The sequence below is a fragment of the Balaenoptera musculus genome, chromosome 4 (genome assembly GCF_009873245.2).
Source record: "Balaenoptera musculus isolate JJ_BM4_2016_0621 chromosome 4, mBalMus1.pri.v3, whole genome shotgun sequence".
In the NCBI taxonomy this organism is placed as follows: domain Eukaryota; kingdom Metazoa; phylum Chordata; class Mammalia; order Artiodactyla; family Balaenopteridae; genus Balaenoptera; species Balaenoptera musculus.
In genome coordinates, this window is record NC_045788.1 from 76,685,136 (window position 1) to 76,702,685 (window position 17,550).

The 17,550-nt window shown below is 40.5% G+C and overlaps 1 protein-coding gene across 3 annotated transcripts in view; it reads left to right on the plus strand.

The window, feature by feature from the left end:
• Positions 1 to 17,550, plus strand: part of HSPBAP1 (HSPB1 associated protein 1) — a 56,145-nt gene that overhangs the window by 23,879 nt on the left and 14,716 nt on the right. For all 3 annotated transcript variants that reach the window (XM_036851165.1, XM_036851166.1, XM_036851164.1), the window contains one exon: positions 15,046 to 15,182. In XM_036851165.1, the coding sequence (XP_036707060.1) occupies positions 15,046 to 15,182 (137 nt within the window). The remainder of the gene's footprint in view (positions 1 to 15,045; positions 15,183 to 17,550) is intronic.

A 17,550-nucleotide genomic window follows, 5' to 3' on the forward strand; every position in this document is an offset into this window, starting at 1 on the left:
ACACGAAGCACACTCATACTATGTCATAATATTGACATTCAGTCCTATTTACTCATTTTTAAATGATAATTTTGAGGTAATTTTTTTAATAACCTTAATTGTGATTACTCTATGGATCTTTAATCCTAGACCTTTTAGATATCATAGTTAACTTTTAGAGTATCTTATTAATATTTCTCATACCCTAACCCACCCTGTATATTAGACTAGTACTTTATTACTCCATATTTCAGGTAAAACACTGTAATAGTAATATTTATCAAGTACTCATACTTGGTGCTTTTCTAAGTGCTTTACCTTTATAATCCTCACAGTAACCCTATGATTTAATAATTATCCCTATTTTAAGAAAAATGAGGGCTTCCCTGGTGGCACAGTGGTTAAGAATCCACCTGCCAATGCAGGGGACACGGGTTTGAGCCCTGGTCTGGGAAGATCCCACATGCTGCGGAGCAACTAAGCCCGTGTGCCACAACTACTGAGCCTGTGCTCTAGAGCCCGCAAGCCACAACGAGCACAACTACTGAAGCCCGTGTGCCTAGAGCCCGTGCTCCGCAACAAGAGCAGCCACCGCAATGAGAAGCCTGTGCACCACAACGAAGAGTAACCCCCGCTCGCTGCAACTAGAGAAAGCCTGCGGGCAGCAAAAAGACCCAATGCAGCCATAAATAAACAAACAAACAAATAAATAAATTTATAAAAAAAAAAGAAAAGTGAGGCACCAAGAGGTTAAGTAAACCTTTTCTGAAATTATACAAGTAAGAAAAGAATAACCTAAGCAGTCTGCCTCCACGAGCTTTAACTACTGCACTATATGCCTGCAGAGGGTCTGGATACATTCAGTCCTGTGAGGACTCCCAGCTAGGATGAAGGACTTCTGTCTGTGCTGAATCTAGGCTCACTCTGCCTTGGGTGAATCTCTAATCTGACCCCATCAGTTGTTCTGTTTCAGGCCAGGCATGGTAGCACTGTGCAGAAACGTGACCTATTTATTAAGTGTGGGTATAAAAGGCAGCCTTTTGATAATGTGCTGGAATTCTAATTGAGCCCTTATAAAATATGATATTTTTAGTTAATGAGTTTTCTTCAGCTCACATTATGGTGATTAATTCTCTGGATTAGAACAGGCAAATCTGCTATGAACAACCAAGTCCATTAAGATTATGTCATTTTTTTATCTCAAAGTTTTCTGAGCATGAAGTGATCTTATATCAAAGGTACCTAAGTTGTTTTACTTTTACCACTATAATTCATTCAGTCACTAAATCTTACTTCTTATTGTTTCAAGCCTTCTTCCGTCTGTCTTAAAATGGTGGGTAGTTAAACATTAAAACTGATAAATTTTTTAAATGTTTATTTAAAATAAACTCATTGTATGTGAATTTAAGTGACATTTTTATGAAAGTAATTATATTCCAAATTTCTTTTTAATGTTATGAGAGTAGTGGCATTGTTTTACATTCTTGTCTCTTTAGTGTCTGGCTTAATAGAAGACAGCTGGTTTCTTCTGTCTGCTTCATTCAGTCTTGCGATTTGTTGGTTTGTTTTAAGTATATGAAGAATATCTTGCTTTACACAAATATGCAGCTGAACAAGAGAGGAGCATTTTAGCAACCTTTTTAGATAATTGTGGATTTTTTTAATACTCCACCAAATTTGGGTTGTTTCTACCACTAATGAGTAGTCTCTTAAAGGTTCGTTTGTTGCAATCAAGAATCTGAACCCATGATCAATGAACCCTTCGTAGTCTTTCAGTAAAATCCATTGGTCTATCTTGCATGGAATGGATCTTTTGTAATACTTTTCATTGTCCATTTGGAAAATACTGGTTTACTAAGTTATATAGATCTTCCAAATGTTGATGCATCTTTGTATACTTTATTATAAAAAAAGTGACATTTGTTAATAGCATCACCATTCTCATCAGAAAAGTCTTTTAAGTTTTAGGAAGCTTTCTAGCTGATGAGTTTCAAGATACAAGTTTCCAAGATAATTTTTATTCTGTTCAAAATATTTTCTAATTTCCCTTGTGATTTTTTTCATTGACTTATGGTTTACTTAGAAGTATAATGTTTAGTTTGCACATATTTGGGGATTTTCCAGCTGTCTTTCTGTTATTGATTTCTAATTTAATTCTGTTGTGTTCAGAGAACATACTTTGTATGATTTCAGTCCTTTTAAATTTATTGTTTTATAGCCCAGAATATAGTCAATCTTGATAACTTGTACACTTGAAAATAATGTGTATTCTGCTGTTTTTGTCTTTTATAAATGTCAATTAAGTTGATTGTTCATGTCTCCTGTATCCTTACTGATTTTCCGTACACTTGTTTTACCCATTATATAGAGACAGGTATTGAAATTTCTCAACTATAATTGCATATTTATTTCTTTTTCAGTTTAGGTTGGTCAGTTTTTGTTTTGCAGCTAGTAACAGTTTAGGTTCATGCACATTTAGTATGTCCTCTTAACGGATTGATATTTTATCGAGATGTGATGATCCTCTCTTTCCTGAGTTCTTCCTCGTTCTGATGTCTACTTTGTCCGAAGTCTGCTTTGTTTAGTTTGCCTTTGGTTAGTGTTAGCATGAAGAAGGAGTACTTGCTATGTGCTTCCATTTATATAAAATTGTAGAACTTGCAAACAAATTTATAGTGACAGAAAATAGATCAGTGGTTATGTAAGAATGAGGGGGTAGAGAGAGGTTACAAAAGGTTATGGGAAAGCTTTTGGACATGATCAAAATGTTTGTCATCTTGATTGTAGTGATGGTTTCTCAGGTGTATATGTATGTAAAAATTCATCAAATTGTACACTTTAAATATACACTGTTTATTGTACATCAGTTATGCCTCATAAGGCTGTTTAAAAAAAAAAAAAGGATGCAATGCTATTAGTACACTTTGGTTCCACAGCTTGACAACAGCAGTTTTATTCACCATTGTTTTTGTGCCATCAGTGCAAATGTCAACACAGTGAAATAGGAAAATAACATCTTAGTAGTAGTATGCAAATAGTTTCAACCTCACAGATCCTCTGAAAGGGTCTCAGGGACCCCCCAAGAGGTCTGTGCACCACTTCGAGAACCTCTGGTCTACATCATCCTCTCTGAAATTACTCTCCTCTAGTTCTGACTCCTCCTCTAATTATTTCTAAAACAGTTTCTTATGAAGATATTGAAATATGTTAATTATATTCACAAACATTTCATGCCTTTAAATTGTGTAAGGATAGTAGCATTTAAGACTCTCCCCGGTATGACTGACATGACCTGTCTCCTCTGCATATGTCCCTGAGTAGTCTCCTTGCAGAGTGCTGGACCACCGTGTTCTCTCGTCTTCTGGCCTTTGCTCATGCTCTTCTCAATTTCTGCGTATTAAAATTCAACTTCTTAGGGCCCGGCTCAGATTCATCCGTGGCTATGAAGCCTTCTCAACCACTCGTACCTACATCCATCCATTCCTTGCCTTCATTCCTGTACTTTTTATTTGGATTGTTATTTAAATGGCGCGTGACATAGAATGCCTGTGACTTGTTTCTCTAACAGCATTGTAAGCTCTTTGGGAACAGGGACTATGTTGTATAATTTTTTATTCCCCCGAACTGCTAACATAGTGCTGAATCCATAATGGGTATTTGAATGATTACATAAGTGTATTTTTTTCCCCTAGTCTTACCATTTCTTGTTTTGCTATTTCTCTGGTCTTTAGGGCCCTTCAGAGGGTGTTTTAACTTAAACCCCACCTTCACCCTTGTCCAGTTTTCTGTGGCTTCTAGTTAATCAATTGCAGCATTTGTCAATCTTGACAAGAAATTCTTGGCTCTCTTCAGCCTTCTAACGAGTTTTATAAGTTTTTACTTACAGCTTCTACTTAAATTCATTCAGTGATAAATATGTAATATTTATATATACTGATAAATGCACTGGTAAATATAGTGGTATTGTTGGAAAATATCCTGTAGCCTTAAAGGTGGCCAAAAATTATGATTTTGACACTTAACTGACTTTCATATATGGCAAATGAAATTGGCCTCGTTATTTTTTTTAGCTATACATCATATCATTGACTGATCTAAGTAAAGCATCTATTTGGAGCATTTTATTCTCTACTTCGTGAGGAAGGTAGGGAATTTGTGACAGTACCATAAAATTTCTTTATCTCTGACTCATTAGGTAAGAACGACAGGTGTTACATTTTATAATCATCTGTAAGTATCATCGTAATTGAAGCTATTAAGAATCAACATATAGCAAAAGGGATTTGCCCCAAGAACATTTCCCAGGTAGATTCCATTTTATGTTGTGATTCAGGTTGACTGCTGAGAGACAGGAGCCTTGTTAAGTCACCAGGACACAGAATCTCAAAATGCAGCACATGGAAGGTTAGTTCTAGCCTGTCTTGGGCTTTATAACATACTTATGAGAGTATGTTGAAATGAGCCAGGTGGTTTAGTAATGTTTAAAGGGGTTTGATGGCCCATGATGCTTTCTGATGAGGCAAATTGGAATGTAAGAATTTGGGTATTTATCCAAGCCTATCTGTGGGTAGAGTTAACTACCTCTTTTCTGTTTGTTCCCTGAGGTAATTTTTTCAAGGAGAAAAGGGCCTTAAGTACTTGCTAATTTATAATGTTCATTTAAGGGGCTGTTTGAAGTATTTATCCTTTATAAGTTTTACATAGTAATTATAGTTAATTATACTGTTTTAAAGTTCCATTTTTGTCAGGTTTTTTTTCTTTTTTTATTCAGATGTAAGTTCATTACAGTGTTATGTATATTCAGTTTTCCTGTGTGTATGATCTAGGCATGGAGAATAAATAGAATGAGACAACTTTTAACATGATAGACTCCAATTAACCATGACCACAAGTCACCCAAACAGCCCGGTAAAAGAACAAATAGTTTCGAATTGGGGTATTCTCAGAGCCTGGAGCTTACACTAGCTCACACCAAATCTAAGCTCTGAGAACACTCCAACTCAAAATATACCATTTTTTAGTGGTGAACAAATTAAGAATGAATTATTTTCTGGTAATGGTAGGCTTAAAAAAAAAGCCACTATTCTGTATTATCAGTATCTTACCAGTTTTTCTTAAGTTCTTTGGTTAAAACCGTAAAATTGGGCTTCCCTGGTGGCGCAGTGGTTTAGAATCCACCTGCCAATGCAAGGGACATGGGTTCGAGCCCTGGTCCGGGAAGATCCCACATGCCGCGGAGCAACTAAGCCCGTGTGCCACAACTGCTGAGCCTGCGCTCTAGAGCCTGCGAGCCACAACTACTGAGCCCACGTGCCACAACTACTGAAGCCTGTGTGCCTAGAGCCCGTGCTCTGAGACAAGAGAAGCCACTGCAATGAGAAGCCCGTGCACCTCAAGGAAGAGTGGCCCCCACTCACCGCAACTAGAGAAAGCCCACACGCAGCAATGAAGATCCAATGCAGCCAAAAATAAATTTAAAAAAAAAAAAAACCTGTAAAATTATGGAAGATTTGGTTGCTTGTACAGCATTTTTTAAATGGTGTTTGAGTCTGCAACAATTATTTAACTTGTTAATTGGAACAGGTTTAGGAGCAACTCAGTTTCAGCATAAAATTAGATCTAGTCACCTAGATCAGTAACTCAGCAATTTTTGAACATTCGTTGTGCTATGTTAGGTACCGGGGATGCCAACTTGAATAAAAGACTTGGCTCCCGTGGGAGTTTAAAGTTGAATGTGGAGCCAAGCCTTAAGACAGAAAAGTGTAAAATGTGCTATTACACTTTAGTACTTTTTCTGACATTATTTTATCATTTAAATGATTGTAATAGTTTTAGAATATTATGTATAATCAAGAAGATTGAAGCATATACATTTTCTTGAACTTTTAAAATTACAACCAGATTTTTAGATTCTCTTATTTAAAGTGTTGGAGACAATTTTATTAAGCAATTTTAAAATTTATTTATTTATTTATTTTTGCTGTGTTGGGTCTTCGTTTCTGTGCGAGGGCTTTCTCTAGTTGTGGCAAGCGGGGGCCACTCTTCATCGCGGTGCGCGGGCCTCTCACTATCGCGGCCCTTCCCGTTGCGGAGCACAGGCTCCAGACGCGCAGGCTCAGCAGTTGTGGCTCACGGGCCCAGTTGCTCCGCGGCATGTGGGATCTTCCCAGACCAGGGCTCGAACCCGCGTCCCCTGCATTGGCAGGCAGATTGTCAACCACTGTGCCACCAGGGAAGCCCAAGCAATTTTTAAAACTCATCCTCATTGCTGTTATGTGTACTTACAGGAATCCAGTTTCAAAATACTGGGATAACAGAAAGTAGATCGGTGGTTGCTTGGGGCTGAGAGTAGAGGCAGGCAGATTGAAAGCACAGGAGTAAGAGGAACTTTCTGGGGTAGTAGGAGTATTCTATATTTTGATCATGGTGGTGATTATTCCAATATATACATTTGTCAAAACTTGCTGAACTGTAGTCTAAAATGGGTACGTTTTATTGTATATAAATTTTACCTCAGTGAAATTAATTTAAAAAGAAAACTAGGCAGTGGAAAAAATATTGTTTCTAAATATTTCCTTATTTTGGTATTCAAGCAGTTTCTCCCCAACTAACTCTTATCTTCATAGGTAGCAAAATGTGCGTTGTCATCCTTTATGTCCTGGGTTTTTTTATTGGGAAATATGATCATTCTATGTACACAAGAAATAAAACCATTATTATTTATAAATTACATATTATGTTCAGGACATCATGACAAGGCAGAACCATCCAAAGGAAAGAGGAGAATAAAGTATCTGTACTACTTTTTTGTTATAAACCAAGTTCATTTTCTTTGGCCAGCCAGTTTTCAGCTATGAGTAAATGATGAATTTTGCTTGTAACTCTCATTCTGTACAGAAGCTGTGCCATATTTGGTCTTGAAACACTGTAGTGTGTTATTTCCATCCCTCTTCTCTTAGGTGTCTCTCTTTTTTTTTAATAGTTTTTTAAAAATTAATTTGGTTGCTCTGGGTCTTAGTTGTGGCAGGCGAGCTCCTTAGTTGCAGCTCGAGGGCTCCTTAGTTGTGGCTCGCTGGCTCCTTAGTTGTAGGATGCAAACTCTTAGTTGCGGCATGCATGTGGGATCTAGTTCCCTGACCAGGGATTGAAGCCAGGCCCCCTGCGTTGAGAGCGTGGAGTCTTAATCACTGCGCCACTAAGGATGTCCTTCTCTTAGGTGTATTTAAACTGCAGATAAATTTCCCAGAATATGTCTGGGAAGAGGCCAGGAATTGGGGCTGATAGGAAACCATTGGGGTTGGATGTGGGGGAGGATGAAAAAACAGGACTGAATTCCTGGTTAATTCCTTTAAGTACTGGGGTAACATGTGATATTGTCTTCTTCTAGAATTACCCCTAACCACTAGAGTATCTAATGGACTACTAAATTACAGTACTGCAGCCCTACATTAGCACTTCCATAATAACGGTGGTCTTATTTTTTAATTAAAGAGTTGATTATCAAGACCTTTTGGTTCTTTTTACTCTTTTGCTGTCTTTTATAATTTTCATTGCTTGTGTTCTACACATTTTATTTGTATATCAATTGTTTGGACTCAGAACTTTTTTTTTTTTTTTTCCTGGAGGAACAGTGCAGATCTTGGTGGTTAGTTCTCCAGGCTAGCCTGGGAAAGCCTACTATATTTATAATATGCTCAAAGAATAGTACCATGAAACTCTCCCTACTTCCACCCCAAAGTGTCTACAGGCGTATTTCTTCAAGGATATGTTTCTCTGATATAGGGTTTAGGGCTAGCATAACTGCAAACCCAAGATAAAGGCTCTGACAGAATGAGATTATTGGGGAAAGACAAGGTTCCATGGGTTAACCTCCTGAATCAATTTGGGTTAGGCTTAGTTGCTTGTAACAGAAATCCCAGAATGGAAATTGCCTAACTAAACGCATAATGGTGAATTTTTTCCTCACCTAAGGAAAGTTTGGAGGTACGCTGGCTGGGGCTGGAATGGAGGCTTTGTCATCCCAAAGAACCCAGCTTCTTCCTGTCTTTCTACTCTGTCTTTAGCATGTGGCGTTCATCCTCAAAGCCATCTTGTATTCCAAGAGAGCCATCACACTGTATTTCAGAAAGGAGGAAGGAAGGACAAAAATGTACTCCCAGCTCTCTGCCTCTCTTTTAAGGAACTCTCCCAGAAGTCCCATCCAACAACTTCTGCTTAATGGTTAGAATTTAGTTTCATGGCCCCACTGAACTGCAAGGCAGGCTGGAAAACGGATGTCTCTTAGCTGGGCACGTTATCTCTCTGAATAAAATTGGGAATGAGATATTAAAAAAGGTAGGCAGTTTATGGCACACTCTGTTCATGGAAGGACATGAAAAATTGAAGCAAGATTTACAGTTTCTACAAAAAGTACAGTTATTCCAGAGCCTCTGCAGGCAGCAAGTATAGGGACCACAGAGAATTGCAGCATTAAAGGGAGGGTTCCAAGAATGAGTCTGTACAGCCATCCTTAGTGCATAGCTAAGAATGCCCTTGTCAGCTGGGGAAAGAGGATTTTGAAGCCAGAGGGATTTCTTAGGCAGCCATAGGGCTGGCAGTTTCACGGGGGGGCTCCTATGGCCAAATCCCTGGGGCAGGATGATTGATGGTCGTTTTATTTAGTGGTTAAGTTGATAGGTTAGCAATCTGCTATACGTCTCACTGAAGAGAGGAAGGGCAAAGAACAAAGTTCATATCTCTCTATTAAGTACTAATGCATTAGTACTTACTGAGGGATCAAGACAGAGAAAGACAAAAGCAAATATCAAGCATTCTTGACCTCTTAATTTATTGTACAGTTGTGTGATCATGATAGAATTGCCTTCTGGCATATTGGGGAGGGGGTAATTGATTTGTTTATGTTGTTATTTCAGGTTGGTGTCTTCAACTAGATTTTAGAGTTCTTGATAATAGAGATGTTTATGCCTTACACTTTTTGAGTCTCCATCCCCTATTAGCATATCACATATATTATCGGTCAGTAGTTTTTGATTCTAATAGTTGTGCTATGGCAGTGATTCTCAACTCTCCCAGATCTTGCACTCCCTTTATACAGTTTGTAGATAGTACAATTACCTACACATGTAATTCTTTTAAATTGTTAAAATACGTTACCCATAATATAAAGGAGAATTTTCGAGGAAGTAATTTATAATAAACAACATATATTTTGATGTGTTAATGCTCAATAACTATGCTAGAAGACATAACAACATAGTCAAGTCCAGGTGTGTGATTAAGTGGACCTCCAAAGCCAACATATAATCATTTTGAATGGATAGTCCATTTATTCCAGAAACCAGGCCCAACCTTGATGCACGCTGTGGTCTGGGATGCTCCTCTCTGATGTTGCAGACCCGGGGGGAGCTCGCTGAGTTCTCTGTGACGCTGTCGCCGGTGGCTGTTGTCAGCCACTGTGTGTTGGGAGAATTGTTTAGACTTGGGCACTGGCCTGGGATGACCAAGGAGCTCAGGACCATACCCACCAGACCTGTATTTTCCCAAGAAAAAATTTCCAGAAGCAAAGCAGAGTAAAAAGTCTTCCAGCCAATTAAAAAACATGAAGCCAAAGCTGAGAGTAGATGAATGCAGAAACTAGATTCAAGCTCTCAAGCTCTGTTGTGTGCTGTGGACTCTGCCAGTTGATGGGGTCTGTGAGGTGAATATGTGTTCAAAAGACAGAAAATAACTGTAAAATGTGAATGTTTTTTCACTCTACAAACACCTGTTTTTCAACTACTGTGCTAGGGCTAGAGAGTCACAGACAGCCTTGGTCTCCTCTCCTCAGGGAGCTCATATTCTATAGTGAAATCAGACAAGTGAGTCTAACTGATTGTCGTAACTGTTATGAAGTAAACAAAAATGGGCCAAAATTAGTACAGCAGAGGAACTTCTAAAAGAGTAAGTTGGGAAGCCTTCTCTGAGGAGGTGATATTTAAGCTGATTCCTAAAAGATGAGAAGCTAGCCAAGTGAATGGAAGGTCAAGAGCTTTCTAAGCAGAGTGCAAAGCCCTTGAATGTGAGAAGAGTTTGCCTTTTTGGAAAAAAAGAAAGAAAACCATTGTGATTGAAGGCCTGGCCAGTGAGACTGAGAGGGTTAGAGGTGTCAGAGAGGTGAGAGGGGCCTGGTCATGCGGGCCCATGATAGAGGGCATTTGGATCTAATTCTAAGTGCAGAGCAAAGGGGGGACAGGACTTAATATTTTAAGATCACTCTTTGCTGCTTTGAGGAGAATGGGTCAGACAGGCAAAGAATCAAAGTTCTTTGGGAGAGAGAGACCAAAGGAGAGAATGACCAGGTTGCATGTGGCAGGGGAGGGAGGGGGCAGGGTGGGGAGTGTGGAAGGGTTCAAGGACATGACATTTACATTGGGTCTTGAAAGAGAAATGTGAATTGGGCTGTGGGAAGGGCAGCGAGGAGACCAGCCAGGCAGAGGGAACAGCAGAAGCAAAGGCAGGGAGGTGTGCAGCCCATGCTGGGAGAGCAGTAGAGAGGTAGTGTAGCCGTGGTCTCATACCAGAACCTGCATCCTCTTTACTGTTCTGAAATGCAGTTTGCAGGTGATATAATTACTTCCACAAATAATTTTTAAAAACTTTTAAACTACCCCAGCTATAAAATACAGGAGAATTTAAGCAGAAGTATGTGATTTAATGTGTAAATATTCAAGCGTCACTATACTAGAAGACATAATGAATTAATCAGATGCTTGTACCTACCTACAAGGAAAAGGTTCAGTTTTGAAGAGTTAATAAAAAATTCCATAGAATATCTCCAATATTTTATATTTAACATTTTGAAATGAGGCTAAATGAGTATGTTTGTATCTATACACATAGAGTCACCATGATGAGACAGTACGAGCACAGACTGATATTGGTGTATACATTGCTCAACCAAATATCATATGAGTTTCAATGCTGCTGGTGACTTAATTTTTCAAAACGGTGAACAACTCTTGATGAAGCTGCAGGAACACAAAGTACAATCCTCCCTCGACTTACTTAGTAATTGTGTTTCTAGAAAATTCAGTATGTGTTAGAACCATGCAGAAGTCCTTTGAGGATATATGAAATTAAGAGTCAGAGCTCTAAGATCAGATTTTTCAGTGTTATGAAAATCGTGCAAGATACAAAACTTCTGTTGTTGTGTTGAGCTGGATCCCTGACCCCCATCCACTGAATACCAAGGCACCCCCATCCTATTTATTATGACAACCAAAAATGTCTCCATGTTTTTTAACAAAAGGACAGAACTGTCCCTCAGTTTCCACATCTGTACAGTAGATATAACTACCTTCAATCTCATAAGGATTAAATGAGATGATACATAGAAAATGTTAGTATCAAGGCCTGTCCCACCATATGGATTCAATAACCTGATAGTTAGTAGTTGAAAATATAGGTTTAGCAGTTGAAAATATAGATTTAGTCGTAAATAGAAGAGAAGTTAGGACTGGAGATGAAGGTTTAGGAGTCATGTATGTAGGTTCATTTAAACATTACAAAACACCAGGCAGAAACTTAACATTCAATTTAAGAGGGATAAAAGTAGGGTCCCACGGCCTTCTCCTAAACTCTATAATGTCAAGGATGAAGAGATATGGCTAGGCAACAGTTCATAAGAAAAAGGCAGTCAAGCCTAGATTAGCCATGGTATAATTCAGCTGCTTTAAAAAAAAAAAAAAAAACCCACTGTCTGACAGTGTATTAATAGTGTAATGTCCAGATCATGGAATGTTGAGACCCATATGCAAGGTACTACATAGGCTCTGTCTGGGGTTCATTTTGGGAGCCAGGCTTTAAGAGGGCTGTTGACAAAGGTAGTCAAGAGGAGAGAAACTGGAAGGAAAATTTAATGCTACTGAGTCTAGATATTTGAAAAAAAATGATAAAGGAGAAGACATGACCATTTTTCAGATAATTTAAAGACAACAGTTTTTGGCAGAAGAGAAAATAAACCTGTTGTTTGTGGAAAACAAATCTAGGACCTTCTTCTGGAAGTTACAAGAAAGCAAATATTGATTTTGTAGTAAGCAATCAACCAGACGCTTGCTCTTTTCAGGGATGATGTAGAATAGAATTTCATGGATAGAGATGATTTCTAAAGACTTTTTCAACTTTTGAAGTGGATGTGGGAATAGACTCCAGGATGGATCACCCCCCCAGTCACCTGTGTTAGTTTCACTGATGTCACTGCCTAACAGGGTCACTTGTTTCTAGCAAGACCCAACGCAGATTCCTCCTGGGCCTGCACTCATTTCAGAGATTTGACTACCTGTAAGTAGCTGAACTCAATTGGCAAGAAAGTCCCAACTCTCAAGAGCCCGTGGGGAAAGAAAGCCAAAATAGGTAACACTCAATGCTATCTATTTTCTGACAAATTTACTTTGACTTACTCTCTCTCTGCCTCTTTCCCCCAAACCCTTCACCCTCTGGTTTTCCCAGCCAGTTTGCAGCTGAATTTTAGGTCACCCTGATCTAATCATTCCAAAATAATTTTTCCTTTTTTAGTCATTACTGTGTTAGATGAGAGGTCAGGGAAGCCTCACATCAGTTTTTCATATAGTCACCCCCAACCTGGTAGAAAAACTTTCCTTCTGTGATTCCTTCTGAAGTAGTGCTCTAGAACAGTTTCTCACCTGGGGTTGGTCCACCGACTCCCTCAAAGTGTGTGTGTGTGTGCGTGCGTGCATTTCTCTGAGGAGAGGGATATGGGCATTCATTAGACTCCCAAAGGGGTGTATCTGTCAGAAGATTAAGAGTCACTTAAACCAGCCTCTTCTTAGGTAAGACAGATCCCCTTTTTTTGTTTTTATATTGCGTGTCTTTCATCTACCTTTAGTTAAATTCCAAACTGGGGTGTGGTGAATTGTTCAACAAGGACCAGGTTCATTGGAAGCCTCCCTAAGCTCCCTGCTTGGACTGGGAGCCCTTCTTCTGTGATCTTAGAGCACTCTCTGCTCACTGCTGTGAGAGCACTTTCTGCATTATATCGGAAGGGTCCATTTATGGGACTATCTTCCATTATGAGATTTGAAGGGAGGGCCTGTGTTGTATTAATTTTCATATTCCAAACATTCAACATCATACCAGGTATGTAATAGATGCTCAAAAATGTTCTTGACCTGAACCATTTACCTATAATAAGCCAACATATTCTTCTTTTCCTCCCAAGCAGCCAAGGTTTTAAGCACTTAACCTGAGCCAGGTATTATGTTAGGCATTGGGAAAACAGAGGTAAGCTCGCTTCATGGAGCGTATGGGCTATATCCAGAGGGGACATGGTTTTTGCCACCCCCTGGAGCTGCTGCACGTGCGCCATATGCGTTTACAATAGTGCTGACCTTGCAAAAACTCCCCTTTTTATAACAGATATTAGTTATATGCACATATTCTATTTTTATCACTCAAAACAAAAATGAAAAAGCTTTTTCTAGTCTTCCTTAAAGCCATCCATTAAAAATGTCTCTCCAAAATCCTCTTTCTCTTTGAGTAGTGTTAATGTTTTGCCTCTAAAAAGAGAAAAGTTTGAAGATACTGATAAAGTAGTGTCAGCATTTAGGACCATGTTCTGCACATAGAAGTGTTTTTTGTTTTGTTTTTTAAAATTCTAAAGGAAAAATTCATGATTCAAAAAAATAAAATAAAAAAGAAAGCAAAACTTTCCTGCCTGGTTCACTACTGTGTTCTTTTTCTTTTTCAGCTTATACATATCTTAAATTCCATGGATTTGAGTTTATGTCAAACTACGTTCGTAGTTTTCTAACTTTTATTTAAAGGCAGGAACACCCTCTCTTCCAACCTAAATAAAATCAAGCAGAGCAGTTTGTTGAAAGAAAGAGCCTTTGCTGCTACCCCCAGTGCCCTCAGGGGATGCCAGGGAGCCTGGTTTGAGAACTACTGGACCAGATGGTATTTATGGGTCAGTGGTTGACTTGGGCAGGATCTGTCCACAGAACTAGACATAAGGAGTGCCAAGTTGAAAGCACTGTGCTGTCTCTTTTTCAAGTTCTTTACACTTAAAGAGTTAATGGGGCTTCCCTGGTGGCGCAGTGGTTGAGAATCTGCCTGCCAATGCAGGTGACACGGGTTCGAGCCCTGGTCTGGGAAGATCCCACGTGCCGCGGAGCAACTAGGCCCGTGAGCCACAATTACTGAGCCTGCGCATCTGGAGCCTGTGCTCCGCAACAAGAGAGGCCGCGATAGAGGCCCGCGCACCGCAATGAAGAATGGCCTCCACTCGCCGCAATTAGAGAAAGCCCTCGCACAGAAACGAAGACCCAACACAGCCATAAATAAATAAATAAAATAAAATAAAATAAGATAAAATTAAAATTAAAAAAAAAAAAAAGTTAATGACCTTGAGGAGCACAGCAAAAGTATTTCAAAAGATATGCTGTGTCTCTACCTGGAGACTCTAGTTTAGTAGGTATGAACTACTATAGATGCTCCAGCATCTTTAATTTTAAATAAATCCACTAACCTAGGAGAAGGCTTCCTTCATGTGGTCCTTGAAAGTGCAAAAACTTAGTACATTACTTATGCCTCAAAATATCTGCACTGCTTAGAGGGACTGTGCCTTTTTGGATTCCTGAGTTGAGCTTCAGAGATTTAAAACAATACTTCTATTTCCATTGCAGTCACTGTTCCTGCTGCCTGAGCCACTTCCCCCATATATCTGCATAACTGTGTCTAGTGTTTATTGTCGGTCTCCAACCTCTGGGTGGGCGTTTTTGTCTATTTTGTGCATTGATTCATCACATGCTCTAGAAGAGTGCCAGGCATGTTATAGGCAGACAGTAAATATTTGTTGAATAACTACTATTAGTGGGGTTATTCAGATATGTTATTGGTTAAAAAGACTTCTTGAATTGCTCTGGAAACCTAACCTCTTCCATCTATAGCAATTTCTGTAAGAGAGTGTTCCAAGTGCCCAAAACCAGATGTGTAAGTGAAAATGTGTAACACTCCTATACAACAGAGTTGGTTGGTTCTTGATGGTCTGTGACTTTATTTTCAAAACAGGATGTGATATGGTCTGACTTTGGGTTTCCTGGAAGAAATGGACAGGAAAGTACGTTGTGGATCGGCTCCATGGGGGCCCATACACCCTGTCATCTGGACACCTATGGTTGCAACCTAGTATTCCAGGTACAAGGAAGGTAATGCACATGTGCATGCACATGCATGAGGGAGAGAGAAAGAGTGTGTGTGTGTGTGTGTGTGTGTGTGTGTGTCTTTGTGTGTTGCACAAGAAGAGGAATGAGTGTCGGGTAGGGGGCAGGACTCCCTGCTCCATCCTATCAGCCTGCCTCATGACCAGGGCAGATCTCTTAACCTCTGGTTCAGTCTCCTCCTTTGTGAAATAAGGGGAACAGTATAGATGGTGGTTTCTGTGTGTTGTGTCTCTCAGCCATGGTCAGGATTACTGTCAGAAAGCTGATCCTAGAACTCTAGGAGTACACTCCCAGTTCAGCTAGACAGTTGTCTGCTTAGCTCTATAATGTAAGCGTCTGCATTAGTAGCTGTAGAGTGTAGGGGGTGGGACTTGCTCTCTTGTTTTAGGAGAGCAGTGGGAAAACGATGACCGCTCGTGCCCGCAGGCTTCGGCAGTGCAGCATGAGATTGCCTTGTCCGTGCACGCGTGCTGGCTTTTCAGGAGCAGGAGAACGCTGTGACTACTCATGCTCACCAGCCCCAGCCAGGGGGCAGGGGTGTGTTGCAGCCTCCCACACTCACAGACTTTAGCTAGGGAGCAGGAGAATGCCAGGACTGTTTGTGCCCACCTGCCTGCGCCAGGGCTGGGGAAGTGCTCTGGTCACCGGAGCGCTCTGGCTTCAGCATTGTAGCAGGGTAGAGCCACAGTTGCTCGCCCCTGCATCTGAGCTTGCCCACCTGTGCCCGCAGGTTAGGTGGGGAGCACAACAGTGGCGTCTGCCGGTGCTTCCATCCCGGGGGAGCATTTCCCTCATTTCCCACCCCTTCGGTGGGTACTCTCAGATTCTAAATGACTTTCCTTCACGTATAGTCTCAACACTTTTCAAACTGCTGTTGTTTTGCTAGGATTTGGGGCAAGTGAGATGTATGTGAACCCTTTACGAGGGGAGTCTCAGTTTCGTGTAGCACTTGGGGACCCTTAGACATCTGTCCTGTTGGTTTCCTAAGCCAGCTGTTAGGGGGGCTCATCTCTGTGGTATAGATCCCAGGGGCCGGGGCTCCTGACGTGGGCTGCCAGCCCCTCACTTCCCGGGAGAAGCCCTTGTCTGGTGAGGTCCCTTCCTGTTGTGTGCCACCGCGCGGGGGCTGGGGGTTTTGGCGGGAGCGTCTCTCTGCCTCTCCTGCCCATCTCGATGTAGTTAGTCCTTTTTATTCTTTATTGTGGAGCAGGTGTTCATCTAGTTCTCAGGTTCTTTTCAGAGGGAACTGGTCTATATGTACATGTGTATTTTTTTGTGTCTGTGGGAGGAGGTAAGTTCAGGGTCTTCCTCTGCTGCCATCTTGAACTGCTCCCCCCACGTGTAAAGTATTGAAAACTATAAAACTGTATGAGATAGTTCCTCCTGGATTCCTCAGGTCTTTATTAAGCAGCCTAGAACGTCTGGGTGCATTATTAATGCACTATGGTTGCAGCAGTGAATCAAGTGTGCCTGGTCCCTGCCCTTATGGAGTTAATAGTCTGAACCTTAAACTTGGTTAGAGAGGACATCATTTCAAGTAGCTGCTTTCCGTGTGTTCTGAGTGGAGAAATAAGCCAAAGAAATTCAGCTGGAAAAACATTACCAAAAAATACCTGGGTTCCTTCTGTGATATAAAATTAATATAGCTTTACTTTAACTTTGTCGTAGACCATATTTTCTGGCCTCATATAGCTCTGGAGTAATAAAATAACTAACTATTCAGTAAGTATTTATTGAGTATCCTGCCGTGCAGATACCACGTGTTACAGTAGCAACAGAGGTGAACAAGTAAGACACTTCTCTGCCCTAAGAGAGTGTATGTACAGTTAGGGTGCAGGGAAGCCCACGGATTGCTGTGATATATCTAGGCAGAATGAACACGCCCTTGAGGAAGGTTTCGTAGAGCCATGGAACTGAGAAGTAGAAGAGAAAATGTTCCTGTTGGAAAGATTAGGGAAGATTTCAGAGGGGAGCTGCCATTTGGGATGGGTTTCAAAGGGTGGGTGAATGTTCAAAAGACACAGGTGGGAGGAGCAAAGGGACCAGCATGAGCAGAGCCCCAGGAAAGCGTGGGGTATATAGAGGGCCCAGTGAGTTGTCCGTGTAAGTTGTGCATTAGAGACAGAGGGATTAGTAGGAAAGGCAAGGTGGAGCCTGAGGGTCTTAATGCCCAGGCAAATACTGCTTATTCTCTGTTCTTTCAGCATCAGAACCAAGAGGGTTTTGAGCCAAGGATGACATGATGATTGACTACCTTTTCTGATTAAGAACAGAAGGATGCATATATATTACATTTTAAACCTAGCAGAGCAAATTGTATGGGATGGTTATCATCGTGGCTGTTCCTTTGGGA